Below are 19,188 nucleotides of genomic sequence, written 5' to 3' on the forward strand. Positions count from 1 at the left end.
TTTTAGTAAGTTTGGTTCTAAAAATGAATGCTGTGAAAATCATGAGTTGGACAGCATCTCATTTTGTCATTTTTTTTTTTCTGTACAGATTGACTTGTTTTCTGAAGGCTTCAAGCATAGTGTTTACAAGGAAATGAGTAATAATACAACTTGTTTTGTGATATGAAAGTGTGCACTATTACTTTAGGTATCCTGCATATCCAACTTCCTTAAATTCAATACTTTGATAAATATAAAGCATTAGGAAAAAAGGAAATTCACATTTATAAAACACTCTCATTTTGACAGTAAAATCATGCACAATGGATGAGTTTGTAGAGGGCATATTGCTTCCCTTTTGTAGTCTTGGTATGAAGGATGGCACATGATGAGTAAAATTTAGAAACTTCTTTATAGACAAAAGAGTTCTAAGTATAGTTGCCGTAAAAGACTTAGCGTGTGGCCTCATGTATAAATTTTTATGACTAAGCCTGCTGTTTTTGAGAAGATAGTTTATACTAACCTTTTTTTATTTTTTATAATTTTTAGAAACAGAAAAACATAGTAAAAGATATTTTTAAAAGTTGGTGATAGTTTTATTTCTTCTATTGGGGATGTACTTCATCTTTGTTTTCTCATTAAGATAGTCTCTCCCCTAACCCTGAAGTGCATGTTTATAACCGTGTGTGTGTGTGTGTGTGTGTGTGTTCGCTCACTCTCCTTTCTATCCTTGTCATTGGGTTTTTCACGCTCACTGTATTGTTACTTCTTTCAGCCGCCCCCCCCAGCTCACCTTTGCCACAACTGTTCTGTGTTGTTCCTCTCTCTTTTCCCCTCTGTTGTGTGGGAGACCAGTCACATGGGGCTTCTCTTTCAAAGCAAGAAATTGGTGATGGAAGGGCCTGGGTTGGGGAGCGTCATTCATTACATTCCATGACTTTGAACATAACTGCCATCATATAGCCTTACACATTCAGGGACTCATGACTGTTAGACATGATGAGGTCAGGAAATGTGGAGTCAGTCTGACCTCAGAGCAAATATCACAGGCCCCCAGGTGGTTCTTGGGGTCCACACCGTGCCCTTTTGCTCAGAACGTGTTAAGTCTGTGTGTGTCTTTCCGGCCTCTTGACTCCAACAGATCATAGTGGTATAATGAAAAAGGAAAGGTGGCTGATGAACTTGAAAGAAAGCTAATGGTAGCCCCAGGAGGGAAATGCCAAAGCTTGCAGAGAGCTTTCTGTGCAGGTGTGCTGGTTTGTGGGCCAGTCGTGGAAAACCAGGCTCCCCCCACAAGGCAGTGGAGGTGTAGGGTTATAGAGAGGTTGTTGATTTTGTATGCACTTTGGTTTTCATTTCCTTGAATCCCTTTTCTTCTACAGAACCATAGAGGGACTCTGATTAACTTTATGGGGTTGTCACCCATTATATTCATGGGGAAGGAGGATGTTAGGTGGTCCCTGTGTCCTCCCCTCAAAAATGAAGTTTAATGGCTTTAGATTATGCAGTCATAAAAGACGATGTGGCAGCATTACTCAGCAACTCTAGGCAACAATATTGGAAAAATACAGGCAATTTTCTGCTTCAGGTGAGCTAAACATCCTCTTCCTACTAGCCTGTTGCAGTAATACGCAGTGTACCTGGAAACCATGTTACCTGACAGACTCAGCGCTGGGGTAGGGCCATGAACCAGGAAGGAAACCAAAAAAGCCGGATACATGATAAAAGTCCTTGGTTTTTTCTTCTGAAATCCTTTTAGGTTCCTACTCAGAACCTACTTGGTGTGATTTTACTTAAAATATTATGAAGCCATCCTAGTTTGGAAACCTTAGTAGGTACTGATGAGAAGGATAGCTTGATAGCAAGGGACGGGATGGATGCAAAACTCCAAAGTCATGGCCATTTGGGGCAGTGTGTGGGAGTAGTGTCCTCCACACACCGAGGGTCCTTGACGTTGAGTATGAGGCACGTCAGTGATGAGGAATCTGCATCATGAAGATGGTGAAACACGGTTTCTGTTTTTAAGGTCTATTAGGGAAGTGATATTTATGTGTCCATACTTGGGTTTTGTGTTTCACTTGTACTGATTAAAATAATTGAGAAAGAAGAAATAGTATATTTTTCAAATGAATGACAAATATTACTTACTTTTTAAAAAATTGATTAAAATCATTGTTGTGGTCCAGATTATAGAGTTGTCTTATAACCCCAGATGTATTTTCATGCCCACCCAGAGAAGGAACCAACTATGAATGGATGCCTGCTCTGATGGAGTTTACATTCCACAGCTGGCAATGTTGTTTTTAATGGCCATATAGATTCCAGTATAACCAATAATTAGATATTTCGATTGTTTTCCAGTTTCTTATATTAATAGGTGTCAGTGCAGTGAACATGACCAAAACGAAACCTTTGGAGACATCCTTAATTTCTCAGGGTATATACATATCAAGGCTTTTTTTTTTTAAATGATTTTACTTATTTATTGTAGAGAGAGAGCAGGGGGAGAGCGAGAGAGCTCTCAAGCAGACTCCATGCTCAGCGTGGAGCCTGACACGGGGCTTCATCTCATGACCCTGAGATCATGACCTGAGCTGAAACCAAGAGTCAAGTGCTCAACCGACTGAGCCACCTAGGCGCCCCTCAAGGCTTTTGAATGCTAGATTTCCTTCCAAAGAGTTGGTAACTATTTACAGTCTCTTTGGGAAAATGAGATGACCCCCACCCTTGCCGAGATTGGATGTTACAACTTTTTGTCTTTGCTACTTTCACCAGTTTCTAGATGAAGAAGAATGCTTTGTCATTATTTTAACTTACGTTTCTAAGAAATAATGAATTTGAGTATTTGAAAATTTTCATTAGTCATTTGTGTTTACCTCAGTGACTTTCCTGCACCTGTTATTTGCCATTCTTTTTAAAATTGGTAGAATTTTATAATTCTTCTTGATACTTAAGTGCTCTTGATTTAGTAAAGATACTAATCCTGGTTCTGGCATATACAGTGCAAATAATTGATTCCAGTTTCTTTTGTTTGTTTTTTATTGCTCTCATGGTGGAACCATTGTGCTCTCACAAGGAAAACAAATTTAATCAAACAGTATCCTTTTATACCCTGTCAACTTAAGGAAATGTGAAACCAAACCATTGGCAGGATGATGATGCATTAATTTGTACATTGTTTTTTCTCTATACCCAACATGAACTGTTTTTCAACTATAACATATATAATTTCTTAGAACTACACTTTAATTTTCTATAATAATGAAGAGTGGTAATTTTGCTTCACTAAAAGAAAAAATACCGAGTGTTCTCTGTCAGGCATGAATATATTCAGCTTATTTTCTCATCTGCAAAATAGGAGTAATTCTTACTTTGTAAGGTTGTTTCCTATTCAGTTGTCTGGGTTGTAGTAGGTGCTCAATAAAGATCAGCTGTTTTTATGATTATGCTGATGTAAATGAATATGACAGGCCCTGTGCACTCAAATCAGCTGATAGGTCCTGGGGGCAACAACATATAATTGATTTTATTAGAGGCTCTTCTGTAGGTGTGAACAGTGATTGTGTGTGTGTGTGTTTCTGTTTCTTTGGTCTTAGTCTTAGGTAGAATTCTTAGATCATCAATTTTATACCTACCTTTCTTTTTAATGTCAAACATTTAAAGCCAGAAGTTTCTTCTAAGACTTGCTTACCTGTATCCTACAAATTGTGATATGGTATATTTTCATTTATTTGAAAATATTTCTGATTTCTCTTAAGATGTCTTCTTTGCCACATTGCTATATAGAAGTATGTTGTTAATTCTCAAATATCTGGCATTTTTAGAGCTATCTTAGTGATTTCCAATTTAATTCTTTTGTTCATCAGAGAACATTCTATGTAACATTTTTATGTTTAGAAATTTATTGAGATTTATTTTATGATCCTAGCATATAGGGTCTATGTTGAGAAATATTCAGTGTGTGCTTGAGAAAACTGTCCTGTAGTTGTTGGGTGTGGTGTTCCATAAATGTCAGATTAAGGTGGTTACCAATGTTGTTCACATCTTTGTATCCATATGATTTTTTTTTTAATACTTTTATCAATTACTGAGAGAGGGATGCTGAAATCTATGATTGTGGTCTTTTCTCATTTTTCTCTTTAGTTCTGTTTTTGTCTCATATATGTTGAAACTCTATAATCTGATCTGTACACATTTAGGAGTGGTGAATTGACATTATTATGAAATGTCCCTCTTAATCTTTGACAGTATTCCTTGTCTCAAAGTCTGTTGTCTGATATTAATAGAACCACACCACATTCATTGTACCTATTGTTTGCATGGCATATCTTTTTTATCCTTTCACTTTCAACCTGTCAGTGTATTTAAAGTGCATCTTCCATGTACAGCAACTTAGGTCTGTCTTTTGTTAATCCCTTGTGACAGTCTCCGTTATTGGCTTTTTAGCAGTATCTCTTTGTGTGTTTTTAGTGTTGCCTTAGAGATCAAATAGGCATCTTAGCTTATTATAGTCTGTTTAATCTTAATGTTGGACTATTTTACATAAAATAATAATAAATATTTTCTACCAACCTTGGAAAAATTTCAGCCATTATTTCTTCAGATACTTTTTTCTTCCCTATTTTGTCGTCTTCTTCTAGAAATCCAGTTTCATGTATGTTTCATTCCTTGATATTGCCCCACTGAACCCTTATGCTTTTTTTCCCCCTTCAAGTTCTCTCTTCTATTCTTCAGATTGTAATCTAAAAGAGTTGATGAATCTGGGAACAGATTAATGGAAGTTTTCTGCTACTAATATTATCTAGTGAATTTTTCATATTGTACTTTTCAGCTCTAAAATTTCCATTTGGTTCCTTTTGATAGTGTTCATTGCTCTCCTAGAAATTACCTATTCTAGTTCACTTATTATAACCATATTTTCCTTAACTCCTTGGGCATATTTATAATAATTGTTTTATAGTTCTTATCTACTAATTTCAAAAAGTAGATCATCTCAGGGTCTACTTCTATTGCCTGTATTCTTTGTCTTTGATCATGGGCACATTTTCTTCTTTGTATGTTTAATAATTGTTTATTATGTTGGATGTTATGAGGGGTAATATTATAGGGGGCTTTGACTAAAGCATATTGAGTTTTGTGCTTATAAGCAATTCCTGGCAGGATTGGATCTATCAACCTGTGTAACGACCTACCTTCCTACTTTATGTGTCTGTGTATCTATCTATGGCAGATATTTCCATTTTAAACTCTGTCCAAATGCATGGCTCTTACTCTAGAGTATGATCTTTATTACTAAGGCATGATCCTCCTGGTGTCTAAATGGAGTGTCTGAGGTGCTTGTGGAGATCTCTTTATTCTGGATGGGCAGAAACTCCATGTCCCTCGTCTGACCTTTGGAGTCTTTCTTGAGCCCACAGCTGCAGCTAAACCCCTTTGCTAACTCCCTACAAAAACTTTTGGTGCCTACCCTTCTGCCACTCTGGCTTGCAAATTCCAGATATTTTTGCAACTTGGAACAGGTAGCTCTTCCTCCTTGGCTCAGTGAAACTGCTGTTCTACTGGGGCAGAAAATGCCCCCGGGCAGAAAGCCAGGCGGGTTACGGGCCTCTGCTCTAGTATTTCCCTTCTCTGAAGGCTCCCGGTCCTTTGCCGCCTGTGGGCCAGTGCCTGAAACAGCTGCTTTGTATGTTCTGTCCAGCTTTATAGTTTTACAATGGAGGGTGAGTTCAGTGCTGACCATTCTTTCATGGTTGGAAGCAGAAGTCTGACAGTTTGCTTGTAAGCTCTGTCTTCCTCATTAATAACATTAATGACACTCCACTATTCTTTGTGGCCTAGCTAGAGTATGACTGATTTTCTTTTGACAGATGATTCATTTCTGTGTTTGCTGCAGGGCTGCCATTAACTTATGTGAGCATTTCTTCCAGAGTCAGTCTTTCATCCCTCACTGTACTCAGCCTCAGGCATAACCGAATGATGAGGTGTCCTGATGGTCCACCGAGAGGAGCTTTGTCTTTTGCACAAATTGTCATCTACACCATCTTACCCTCTGGTTCTCATTGTCAGCAGCAGTGACCGTCTGTGAATGACGATTCCAGCTGGGTGCAGTTGTCTTGAGGTTTTTTTTTTTTCGAAAATGATCAGTTTTAGTATCAGTTTTGTGTGGCATTCTGTCTTATTTTCATTGTTACAATTAGTTGTCAGATGTCTACTTCTATAATTTTTTTTTTCTACATGAGGGATTCACGTGTATTTGTATGTGAAATTGGCTTTAAAAATATTTTCAAAATAGCTTTCAGTAGTGAAGGCACACTGAGGTTTATTTCTTTCCTAGAGAGGCGTTTCTTTCTTTTTTTCTCCCTAGTGGGGAGAGGGTTGTATTTTTTTGGTGACTGATTTATTTATATTTGTGTAGCACTTCATAACTTTTCAAAGTGTTTTCATGTATGTCTGGCCCTTCTTTTTTTTTTTTTTTTTTTTTTAAGATTTATTTATTTATTTGAGAGAGCGAGAATGAGAGAGAGTACATGAGAGGGGGGAGGGTCAGAGGGAGAAGCAGGCTCCCCGCTGAGCAGGGAGCCCGATGCGGGACTGGATCCCGGGACTCCAGGATCATGACCTGAGCCGAAGGCAGTCGCTTAACCAACTGAGCCACCCAGGTGCCCTGTCTGGCCCTTCTTTTCCTTTCACACAATCCTAGCACACAGTCTTGTTACCTCTTGCCTGGACTATGTCACGAGTTGTCCCTCGTCCCCCCTTCTTCTGAGCATCTCCTGGACAGTCGCATCTACAGTTCAATATTCCTAAAGTTGAGTTTCTCGCTCAAATGTAAAAAGATGTTTACTGTTCCATTTTGTTTTCCATACACTAGCTGCTTTCTGTTCTACCTTTCTAGCCAGATTTCAGGTATCCATTACTCAACTGCTTCTACATTTCCCTTCCCTGGCTCTGCATGCTGTTCCTTCCGGCCACAGTGCTCTTCCTTTCTCTCCATAGGGTTTCTCCTCTTCATCATGCAGGATCTGTCCTGCCCATAGTGTCACTCAGTGGAAACCGTCCCCCACTCCCTGTGTTGCTGTCCCCACTGTCCAGGTCCCACTTGAGTTACAGGTGCATGTCCTTATCTTGTCCCATCTCTAAATGGGAAACACCACTCATCAGTCACCTGGTGTCCTCCACGTGGTGGATAACAAGTGTCCCATTCCTAGGAACCCTGTGCCCTGTCTAGACAGTGTCTGGGGTTATTTCCATTCACATAAGGAGACTTCAGACCCAGAGTTTTCGCATGACGTCACACGCAGAATTAATGACTGACTCCAGATGTATAGTCCGTCCCCTAGCTTTTGTCCTTAGACGGCCTCTCCACTCTCAGAATGTGGCTCAAAATTACTTCAGTTGACTCCCGAGTATACATCCTTTTATACTTTGGGCACGTCCAAATTCATCACAAAGTGGGGTGAGAGAGTTGGCTTGTACCTCCCGTTGCTCCCTTTGTTCCTTGTGGGATGTGGCTGCCACCACATGGAGGAGTGGAAGGCCGAACCCAGGTCCCCAGAGCCCTGCTCTCACGGGTCACCCTGCTTGCATGACATCATACGAGGCCCCGTCAAAGCACACTCCACTTTGCTGCTTTCCCAAGTGTGGCTTGATATCACTGTAGGAATGTGATTCTCCATTCCCCTCTTCTGTTTCAGGCGCTTCGCCTCAGTAACGTGGCCATGGGGAAGACCACCACCGGCCAGATCGTCAATCTGCTGTCCAATGACGTGAACAAGTTTGACCAGGTCAGCTGCCTCTGGGGAGCCTTTGTGCTCTCCCCCCTTACTTGGTTTAATGTCTTGGAATTCCACGTGCCAGTTTTTCATATAGGCCAGACTTCTGTTGAGGACATAAGATGAGGATACTTTATTTTATTTTTTTATTTTTAAAAGATTTTATATATTTATTTGACAGAGGGAGGGGAGAGAGAGCACAAGTAGGCAGAGCGGCAGGCAGAGGGAAAGGGAGAAGCAGGCTTCCCGCCGAGCAGGGAGCCCGCCGAGGGGCTGGATCCCGGGACCCTGGGATCATGACCTGAGCCGAAGGCAGACGCTTAACCCGCTGAGCCGCCCAGGCGTCCTGAGATGAGGATACTTTTTAATCCAGTTCTCATTTCTTCAGTGTGCAACTCAGATATAATAATATGTGTTGTCCGGTAGGGGAGAGTTTTGTTTTCCAGATGCATCTACAGCATACTTCAGTTATACGGGAGCACACAGCAGTGTTCTTGCCCAGCCTGGTGAAATGTCCCATAGTCCTTCAGGACTGGCCCTTCTGAGCACACCGTGTTGATATTGCTGGCCGAATTCTTTCTCCGCCTATGTATGATGACCTCCTGGTGGGCAGGGATTATTCTGTGCCCTGTAGAGTGCCTGCTACGTAGGAAGCACCCTCCCCTCAAAAGATTTTATTTATTTATTTATTTTAGAGAGCGTGCGTGAGCATGGGGAGAGGCAGAACGACAGGGAGACAGAATCTCAAGCTGACTCCCTGCTGAGCACAGAGCCCAACATCGGGCTCCATCTCGTGCCCCTGAGATCATGACCTGAACCAAAATCAAGAGTCAGATGCTTATCCGCCTGAGCCGCCTGTGTGCCCCATTTTTTTAGAAAAATATTTTATTTATTTATTAGAGAGAATGAGAGAGAGAGAGCACGAGTGAGAGAGAGCACAGAGAATGAGCAGCGGGGGAGGAGCAGAGGGAGAGGGAGAAGCAGACTCTGCGCTGAATGCAGAGCCTGATGTGTGGCTCGATCCCTTAACCTGAGATCATGACCTGAGCTGAAACAAAGAGTCAGACACTCAACCAACTGAGGCACCCAGGTGCCCCAGGAAGCCTTTGATAAAAACATGCCAAATGGGTAATCCCCAGCCAGAAACAAGCTATTTTCTACCCTACCACAGTCCATTTACACTTACCTTGTGAATATACCTTCCTGTCCAGGGCATTGTAACTGCTGGTCTGAGCTGTATTGCCCTAGACTACTTCTCTTCCAATTATTCATTCATCAAACATGAACTAGGGTTCCTATTTAGTTTCGGGGATGAATAAGACTTAGTTTCCTCCTAGGTTCCATAATACAGGCTTTTGTGAGGTACCAGGGAGCCCAGGGGAGGAAGTTTGGGGGAACCCTGAGCCCGTGCGTGGGGCAGACAGAATTGAGATCTTCCTTCGGATGCTGTAGTCTAGTCAGGTTCCCTGGATGTCCCTGAAACCTGCTCTGCGGTGTTCTGGAATAGCTTCGTCTGGGGTGGATCCTTGGATTTTTGCTTTAGTAGGTTTAAAACCCACTGTGACCATTTCTGTGTAGGTTCCCATCTGTTTTTTCAGAGCTGGTTGTTTCTCTACTGGGTCCTTACTGGGTTTGTGTTCCTGTTGCCCTAAGAAAGCATCCTTTTTTCTTTTAAGGTGACTATATTCTTGCACTTTCTGTGGGCAGGACCACTGCAGGCGATCGCAGTGACTGCCTTGCTCTGGATGGAAATAGGAATATCCTGTCTTGCTGGGATCGCAGTTCTGATTATCCTTCTGCCCTTGCAAAGCTGCCTTGGGAAGCTGTTTTCATCGTTCCGGTAAGAGAATCATTGGTTTAAAAAATAGGTGGTATGTATTTGTTAATATCCATGGTCTGCCCCATGCTTCTGTTCAAAAACGAAACGTCTTCTGTGATCTCTTCTTTCTGCTGATTGTCGGCTGCTCCGGCTTTAGCCAGTGGAGGCTCCGGCCTTGAGCTGAGGGCCAGTCTTGCAGCTGGAGAGGGGAAGGCATCCGCTGGCTCCTCCCGGCTGGCTTTTCAGGCACTGTACCTCATAAGTAGTGTCTTCAAGCAGACTTTACATATGATGAAGTTATTTAAACATGTATTAAATAATAGTACAATTTAAATATCCATTTCGAAGGGCGCCTGGGTGGCTCAGATGGTTAAGCGTCTGCCTTTGGCTCAGGTCATGATCCCAGGGTCCCGGGATCGAGTCCTGCATCGGGCTCCCTGCTCTGTGGGGAGCCTGCTTCTCCCTCTGCCTCTCTCTCTCTCTCTCTCTCTCTGTCTGTCATGAATAAATTATTTCGAGGCCCAGGTCTGGCTGTGTGTATTTTTTTTTTTTTTTTTTTTTAGATTTTATTTATTTGACAGAGACAGGGAACACAAGCAGGCGGAGTGGGAGAGGGAGAAGCAGGCTTCCTGCTGAGCAGGGAGCCCGATGTGGGACTCGATCCCGGGACCCTGGGATCATGACCTGAGCCGAAGGCAGACGCTCAACGACTGAGCCACCCAGGCGCCCCTGGCTGTGTGTATTTTTGTGATGCTTGTGTTAGGACCATTTTCAGGTGTGCAGGTGTGTGTCTTGTTTTTAATTCAGTGTGTCCATTAAATTACAAGCTCCCCAAGGGCAAGGTCAGCCTCGATTGTGTCTTTATATGTCCCACAGTCCTAGCAGCGTATGTGGTAGAGGAGTTGATGGTCTCAGAGGGTTAGAAGTGGGTCACTGTGAAGGTTGTCAGGTGCGTGATGATACGCTGTTTGAAGCGCATCCAGTTTTCTCTGATGTATCTTTACTCATGGTGTTTCTCACTTTGGAAATGGCTTTGCTGTCTTTGCCATGGAGAAATGTTCTGTGTCTTTGGGGTCCCGTTCCAGTGCTACCGGAACTCTGAAGCTTCTCTTGCTCTCTCCTCTGCCCAGTAGAATTAACAGCCCTTTCTTTTCTGCCCCCCAGCACGTTGTCCCACTTTATTATACTGCAGCCAACCATATTATGGTTCAATTCTGGGGCCTTTCTGCCTTCCCTACCCAACCATGACCTCCTGGAGCAGACGGTTTGTATCTGCCTCTCTTTTGTGCCTTCCTTAGCCCCTATTGCAAGTTCTCCAAATTACTTCTTGAATTGGGATGGATCGTTGACTTCCTAATTGAAGTCTTTTTCCATTTGTGTTTTGAGTACGAGCCGCCTGTGTCGTCCGAGTAAAGGTGCTGCCGTAGGGAATCATTTGATCCCTGGCTCTTGGGCTATGTCTGTGGTCATAAAGGAAGTGGGGCTGTGGCTCATCTCCCATGTCTGTCCCCTTAGGAGTAAGACCGCAACCTTCACAGACGTCAGGATCAGGACCATGAATGAAGTTATAACTGGCATAAGAATAATAAAAATGTATGCTTGGGAAAAGTCATTTGCAGACCTTATCACCTACTTGAGAAGGTAAGATTCTGTGTATTTCACAGCCTGTTTTTGTACTTTTCTGTCTCCTGCCTTTACTGAAATATTTGAGGCGTCTTTGGACGTTGAAAGTTTAGAATGTGAACTAAAACACTGTCCACCCCGCCTCGCGCTGTATACCGTCTTAACCCGCTTTTCCATTTACTGTCTTCTTAAAGGAGAGAGAGTGTATGTGCTTCTACTACTACAAAATAAAACTCCAGATGTTTCTTAATACCCTAAATCCCAAACAAGCAATGCTGGTAGTATTTGCAAGTAGGACATTTATGCGGAAACTATAATTTATGTTAACGCAGAACAAATAGGAAGATTGTAGAGATTGGGCCAAACTGTATACATCAGTATTATTCATGCCAAACAGAGAAACAGAGCCATGGAAATGCTGTTCCTCTTTGTTTTGCTTTATGTTTGTGGAATTGTTTTCAGTCTTTGATTTAAATATTTGGTGTGTTTGGCCCTCGCGCGCACGGTATTTCTTCGTCAGCACCACGTCAGCATTGTGCCCCTGCTCACCGCTGCATCTGCTTTGTAGCTGCATCTTCCTCTCCTTCGAATGCACTCAGCTGCCTTCTTCTCAGGCCCCCAGGGAGCCCGACTAACCTAGCTCACCTCCCCGCCACCCCGACCCAGGTTCCACTGCTCTGAGTGAGACTCCTCTTCTCTGGGGGCCCATGGGGCCTCTTACTAACTGTTTCTGTCTCGTGCATATATTTTGGGTTGCTTTTTCTCTTCTCCCATGAGTTCATGAGCTCCTAGAGGAGACAGGCTGTGTGTCTGGCTGCCATCAGCAAGGAGCCCAGCACAGGACTTGTATTGACGCACGTTTGTTGACTGAATGTTCATATGCGGTTGGATTGACCCAGGATGTTAATGTGCGACATGAAGCCTCCATTTAGTTCAGATGAGCGAAGTGGTTATGAGTATGTGGTCCTTGTGTTGGGGTTGGCCCCGGGCTGTGTGCTGTAGGATATTTCCATAACTGAGGGAAGATTTGTCTTAATCCATGTCCCTCCCTGGAAAGGGGCCATATGCAAAAGGCACTGGAATTCACGACTTGGATGTCAGATGCTTCCTTGTAAACCTGTATCCTACTCTCTTTTCCAGGAAGGAAATTTCCAAGATTCTGAGCAGTTCCTACCTCAGAGGAATGAATTTGGCATCGTTTTTCGTTGCAAGCAAAATCATCATTTTTGTGACTTTCACCACCTATGTGCTTCTTGGCAACGTGATCACAGCCAGCCATGTGTTTGTGGCGGTGTCTCTGTATGGGGCTGTGCGGTTGACCGTCACCCTCTTCTTCCCCGCGGCCATTGAGAAGGTGTCCGAGGCGGTCATCAGCATCCAAAGAATCAAGGTCTGGTGACACACAACCTTTTTATCTATCTTTTTTTTTTATTGGTTTAAAGATTTTTATTTACTTATTTGAGAGAGAGAGCGAGAGAGAGAGAGCGTGAACGGGGTGAGGGGTAGAGGGAAAAGCAGACTCCCCGTTGAGCAGGGAGCCTGACTCGGGGCTCGATCCCGGGACCCCGGGATCACGACCTGAGCTGAAGGCAGACGCTTAACCAACTGAGCCACCCAGGCGCCCCAACAAACAACCTTTTTAAGTTGTAGGTGGATTGTAAGCAAAAGGCCTGTTTTGATTTTGGTGTCACCATGTTGTGGTTAGGTGAGGTTTAACTTTCTCAGCATCAAAGCCAGCAGTCATTCCAGAATGATGTCCGTATTCCCCTCCCTGTCGTCTTAGGTAGAGTGCACTACAGATAACTAAGTTGCTGCTCAGCAGTGGCCCAGGGCTGTGGGGTATCGTGGTAGCTGCAGGGTGATTACGTCTACAGCAGCAGAAAATTCACAAGCAGTTTTCATCCCTTGGGCCATCTCGAATGACTAGGTAGCGACTGGTAGCAGTGTGGGCAGGCGGGTGGGGGGGTGGCGGGGTGGCGGGGAGGAAGATTCCTCTCTGGGCTGAGAAGGAAAGAGCTTGCAGAAGGGCCCTGCTCCATAGGCAGTGAGAATGGCCTCAGCCTCGAGTGCTTCTCCCTGATGAAAGGTGGGTTCCTTCCTCCATAGATGCCTGGCTTGTGGTTTCTGAGTATGCCTGTGGGTCTCCTTTCACGTTCTGCCTGTCTCAGCCCATTTCTGGGAAGGTCCTTCAGATTTGTTCCCCCCCCCCCCCCCCCCCCCCCGCCCACCATACCCACTACCTCCTTTTCCAAATTAGCTGTCCCTACATTGCTCAGGGCAAATAACTTACATCACCAAGATGCGGCCCCACACATGGTAGGTGCTCAAGTATTTGTGTGTTTATAAAGAGGTCCAAAATGAAGATAAATTGGCCCTGTGAGGGGGCCAGGGTGTGAACTTGAGTGCCTGGGCTTTACAAATAAACCTGGTTTTCCTATTCCTCCACAGTGCTAGATATGTAGTAATATGTAGGTCTAGTGAGCTTGATGGCTCTGGGCTTGAATTTTTTCTCTTTCTCTTTTTCTTCTCCTTTTTTTCTCTTTCCTTTCCTTTTTTTTTTTTTAATAGTTTTTTCATAAAAGCTGAGATTTTTCTTATGACAAAGTTTCTATCCTATTAAAAATTATTACCCAGGAGAGAGCTCGGTCTTATGGGGTCAGTTCTGGTCCCCAAGTTTATCATTCTTTCCGACAGTGGCTTCCAGCAACTTTTAAGTGGTGACCCATGCATTTCAATAAAATGTCTTTATCTTATTAAAGATTTTTAAAAAAATTTATTTATTTAGGAGAGGGAGAAGTAGACACCCCTCTGAGCAGGGAGCCTGATGCAGGACTCAATCCCAGGACCCTGGGATCATGACCTGAGCCGAAGACAGATGCTTAACTAACTGAGCCACCCAGGCGCCCCTCAGTAACATTTCTCTTATGTAGCTTTTGCATCTTGAAAGAGCATATCTGGGGGCATACTTTGGCCGTAGCGATGTTCTAAGTGTACAGAGAACTTTTCTGGATTCCAGCTTCCCATGTAAGTTTTCCTGGAATTCTGTAATTGTCACCACTGCAGCTCGTGCTTACTGTGTCCGGGCACATGATGTCCTTTCATCCTGACCGCAACACGGAAGCATGAGTGTCCCCACGTGACAGGTAGGGAAAGCATTCCTGCAGGAGGTGGGCCAGCGTGCCCATCTGCACACGGCCCGTCAGTGATGCACAGGGCTTTTTCCCAGACCCTGCTTTCTTACCTGCCGTTATGTTGCTTACATTGCTCTCCTAGTACCATGTTGGGCACGTCATGGGCAGCAGATAAATACTAGATTGACTGAAGCAAAAGTTACAGGAAAGGGCTGGGACCAGCAGAGGTGCAGGGTGGCCCAGCTTATACTAGAAGCTAGAGAAACGCAGTGAGGAAGCAGACTGGATGGGCATTCCTGGGACAGCAGGCCTTGAGGGGGTCCTGGCCCAGGGGAGCTGGGTCTTTATCTGCATCTCCCCCATTCTGTGTGCATCTGTGTATCTCAGACCAGCCCAGCTGGACTTGGTGGATCTTAGTGAGGCATAGTCAATGTAGACTCTGCTGGCCTGGCTTCTGGGCTCGGCTCTTGGGCCTTGTAGATAGTTAGAAACGCCAGTCTTACTTGGTCAGCAACATTAGTTTGGCCATCATGAAATAAAGGAAGATTAAGACCACGCAGCTTTAAAGTGTATCTCGAGTCAGAGGGCAGTCTGGAGATAGAATTCTCTCGTCTTTTGAGGTCAGTCTTTTCTTTCCTCTTAAGGGCTTCAACTGATTGGGTGAGGCCCACCCACCAATATGGAGGATAATTCGCTTTACTTAAAGTGCACTGATTTAAATGGTAATCTCATCTAAAAACTACTCTCACTATAACATCTAGATGTGTTTGTGCAGAGGAGTGGTGCGAAGGGGGTGGTTAGTGTGGGAAACTGCTTCAGGGTGGTGTCGATGTAATTATCGAAGTATCTTCTTTTCTTTTCTTTCTTTCTTTTTTTTTTTTAAGATTTTATTTATTTATTTGACAGAGAGAGACACAGTGAGAGAGGGAACACAAGCAGGGGGAGTGGGAGAGGGAGAAGAGGGCCTCCCACCGAGCAGGGAGCCCAATGCGGGGCTCGATCCCGTGACTCCAGGATCATGACCTGAGCTGAAGGCAGACGCTTAACGACTGAGCCACCCAGGCACCCCTCTTGTTTTCTTTTAGATCTTAGACTCTTTTTCAGCCCGTATGGTTTCTATAACCCTTTAAGAAATTTCAATCTTGAGTGCATCAGAATCACCTGGAGTGTTTATTAGAACTAAATTATCACACGTTGGAGATTCTGATTCCCCGGGTCATGCAGAGCCCAAGGTATCTATGTCTTAGGCAAGTGTGCTTGTGTATCTGAAAATATGCCTCGTGTGGAGACCATTGCCCCACCCACGGAAAAAAGCACACAAAGCAAGGATGTGCTTAGCCAATATAAAAGATGTCAGGATCATGTTAAGACTAAAATCAGTTGAGGGGTGCCTCGTTGGTTCATTTGGTTAAGCGTCTGCCTTCGGCTCGGGTCATGATCCCAGGGTCCTGGGATATAGCCCTGCGTCGGGGTCCCTGCTCAGCTGGGAACCTGCTTCTTGCTTTCCCTCCCCCTGCTTGTGCTCTCTCCCTCTCTCTCTCTGTCAAATAAATAAATAGAATCTTAAAAAAAAGAAAAAAGACAAATCAGTTGAGGAGAAACTAACAGCTGTCTTGGTTTATGCTGGACTTTTGGAGAGCCCATTTGGAATTCATTCAGTCACTCCACAAAGTAACTGAGCACCTACCTTAAGCCTGGGGTTGTGCTAGATGTATATATACAATGATAATGCACAGAAGTCCTTCCTGCTTGGAATTTATGTGTCATCAAGTGAGGGTTGGTAAATACTGAAACAATGACACTCGTTAATGTGCGTTTTGTGTCATTAGTCCTTGAAAGGGAGTCTGAGGTGCTCTGAGGTGCTTTGTAGACACACTCGTGTAATTTTGGAGGTAAGCTTCCTGGCAAGGCTGAAGGAGTGACCCGGAGAGTTACATGTTGGGGGCGTTCGGAGGGGGTGGGGAAGAAGAGGGGTTTGTGAGAGGTAGGAGGCTGATATTTTGCATTTTTGTGGGGATAGTTATGTGGCAAAAGCAAAGAGCGCTTGGTACACTAAAAGGAGATCCATGAATTTGAGGGACCAGGAATGTCTGAGGCTGCAGAATTGAGAGTGCTGGAGGCCTGAGCAGGGGATGCAGCCCCCTACAGACAACTTGAAGGTGTTTTGCCTTCTCAGAGCTCACTCTGGCTGCAGCCTGGGGACTGGATCAGAGGAGGTGGGGGTGGTTGCCCAGGGCAGAGCTGGAAGATGCAGTCCAGGAACGGAATGACGTGGTTTGGATTAGGCTGGAATAGACCGGGGCCAGATTGGAGAGCCGCTCAGGAGCACGTCTTGACTTTGGGTTCCTGGCAGAGGTGATAGGCACTGAATAGAATGAACTGATCCAGTGTTCACTCTTCTTTTTTTTTTTTTTTTAAGATTTTATTTACTTGACACACAGAGAGAGAGAGAGAGGGAACACAAGCAGGGGGAGTGGGAGAGGGAGAAGCAGTCTTCCTGCTGAGCAGAGAGCCCGATGTGGGGCTCGATCCCAGGACCCGGGGATCCTGACCTGAGCCGAAGGCAAATGCTTAACGACTGAGCCACCCAGGTGCCCTGATCCAGTGTTCACTCTTCTTCCTATCCGTGCCTCTCACTTAGATGTGTTAACGTGCAGTTAGAGGTAGAAATGGCAGCAGGAGAGGAAGAAAAGATGCGCAGGTCAGGACTAGGCGAGGTCTGACTGTAGGGTCAGAAGCTTGGTGGGCACACAGGAGCTGTGACAATGTCTCTTGCAGCCTGGACGCGGTAGGTTGGGCAGGCCATCCAGCATGATTTCCAGGAAGACTGCATTTGGGAGTTGGAGGAGGTAAATCCAGCAGACCTTTCCCCTTTCAAGATGGCGCTATGGTCTACAACCCTGGGGGAAAGCCTCAGGTGGGCTGTGTAGTGTACTCTCTTCTTTTTTACACATACTTTTCAATTTCCTTTTTTCCCATGTACTGAAAATGAAAGATTTATTATGAGGTTAGAGGCCCAGGAAGTTCCTTCTATTTTTCTCTTAGTGACATTGAACGAGTCCAATAGGATTATAAAAGATCTTGTCTTAACTTCAAAGCACTGGGAGTCTTAACAACGTCTACACCCAGTAATGTGTGTCTTTGAGGTTATATTGTTCATAAAGCTGCTTAGGCTTTTTGCCTACGAGCCACTCGGAAGTCAATTTTTTCTGGCTTGAGTCCTGATGTCTGATACTTTCCCGCATGACCTGCTCTGGATATGCACTTCATGGCTGTAATGGCGATTTAATGTCAGCCTTCTCATCAGCCTGAGTACTAGAGAAAAATCCAGTCAGCGCTTTTGGCACCTTTCCAAGCCGTTCATGTGTTGAGTGGAGTCTCATTTAACCCCCGGGAGACTGTGACTTCTTTCTCCACTCAGACCTATTATTTCCGGACAAATGCTCAATAGATTTACTTTCTCACTTTGTGCATAGTTTCTCTTTTCTTTCTTTCCTTTTTTTTTTGTTTAAAGATTTTATTTATTTATTCATGAGAGATAGAGAGGCAGAGGCAGAGGGAGAAGTAGGCTCCCCGCAGAGCGGGGAGCCCGATGCGGGACTCGATCCCAGGACCCCAGGATCATGACCTGAGCTGAAGGCAGCCGCTTAACCGACTGAGCCACCCAGGCGTCCCTCTTTCTTTTCTTGAAGGTGGGGGGAATTGCTATTCTAATATGCACATACTGAATATTGAATTTTATATCTTGGTGATATGCTTATGCTATAAAATTGGAATTATATTCTGTCTAGACAAGATTTATACCATTTATAACCTCCTGCTTGTTGCCTTATACTTAACTCATACCGTGTTAACGCATACTGTGTCGGACTGTAACGACGTAGTCGGTGGCTAGACTCACTTGAACCAGTCATACGGTCTGCTTGTACCTTTAGGGGATATCCGTGATGTGCTGACCCTTTGTGAAGCTCAGTGTTACGTGGGAGCTGAGGCTGTTTGTAAGTGTGTGAATGGCATAGTCTTCTCCCTCACTGTGACTTGACATCCTCTTTGGGGACTCAGAAGTAGGGTGGGCGGTGACAGCTGGGGCCATTGTGAGCTGGTTCCCAGGAGGATTAGCATCTGAAGCAGGCTGGGAAGGATGGGTGGGTTTAGTACTCAAGGGTATCACGGTAGAGGCCACTCGGGGAGTGCGGACTGAGGTGCTCATGGGTCACTGAAGGGTTTATGCATGGTGGACATTCTCAGAGGTGTTTCAGTGAGATCAGTAGGGGGTGGTGTTTGGGATAAGTTTGGTGCTGTTGGGGCTGCTGGGGGAAGGAACCAGGAGGTACGGGGAGACAGCAAAAAATTGTGTCAGTATCATAAATAATTGCTAGTGGCATTCCAAAATTACGTTGTTTCAAGAGGAATGAAGAATTGGAAGGAGCTGAACTGTGTGGCAGAAGAGGCAAGAGTTGCTACCTGGTTGACGATGGGAGAGGTGGTGGGGAAAGAGAGTTTGGGCTGGGCTGGCTTTAAAGCCTGCAAGGGAACTCTCATTGTCTGTCCGTTCTGCTGCCCTGCTCGACACCGGCGGGGGGCAGGAGGAGGGTCCCCAGCGAGCCCGGAGGAGTGGGGAATGAGCGAGCAGTCCATGCCTCACCCCAGCTGGCTCTTTGGGAGAAATGCACAGGAGTATGTTTTCCTGCACAGAGGAAACTTTGCACGTCCGGCTTTTACCGGTTCTTTTGAAGTCGAACGTGGAACTCAGATTTGTAGCTTTGTGACTGGTAGAAGGATTTTAATGACTTCAAGCGTGTTGACGATTTTTGGAGTAGCAGGTGACTTATATGTTGTTTCCCGAAAATGCTTCCACAGACTT

At 44.6% G+C, this 19,188-nt stretch overlaps 1 protein-coding gene across 4 annotated transcripts in view; it reads left to right on the forward strand.

Annotated features, from left to right (window-relative positions):
• ABCC4 (ATP binding cassette subfamily C member 4 (PEL blood group)) overlaps nt 1–19,188 on the forward strand; it is a 249,739-nt gene that overhangs the window by 63,872 nt on the left and 166,679 nt on the right. For 3 of the 4 annotated variants that reach the window (XM_064585949.1, XM_064585948.1, XM_064585950.1), the window contains exons 5-8: nt 7,674–7,763; nt 9,428–9,591; nt 11,086–11,211; nt 12,334–12,583. In XM_064585949.1, coding sequence (XP_064442019.1) covers nt 7,674–7,763; nt 9,428–9,591; nt 11,086–11,211; nt 12,334–12,583 — 630 coding nt within the window. Of the gene's footprint in view, nt 1–7,671; nt 7,764–9,427; nt 9,592–11,085; nt 11,212–12,333; nt 12,584–19,188 lie in introns of those variants that run through there. The other variant, XM_064585951.1, reaches the window with a different exon arrangement.

The sequence above is a fragment of the Mirounga angustirostris genome, unplaced genomic scaffold, assembly GCF_029215605.1.
Source record: "Mirounga angustirostris isolate CCGP_5_RB_7025 unplaced genomic scaffold, mMirAng1.0.hap1 SCAF_3, whole genome shotgun sequence".
In the NCBI taxonomy this organism is placed as follows: Eukaryota; Metazoa; Chordata; class Mammalia; order Carnivora; family Phocidae; genus Mirounga; species Mirounga angustirostris.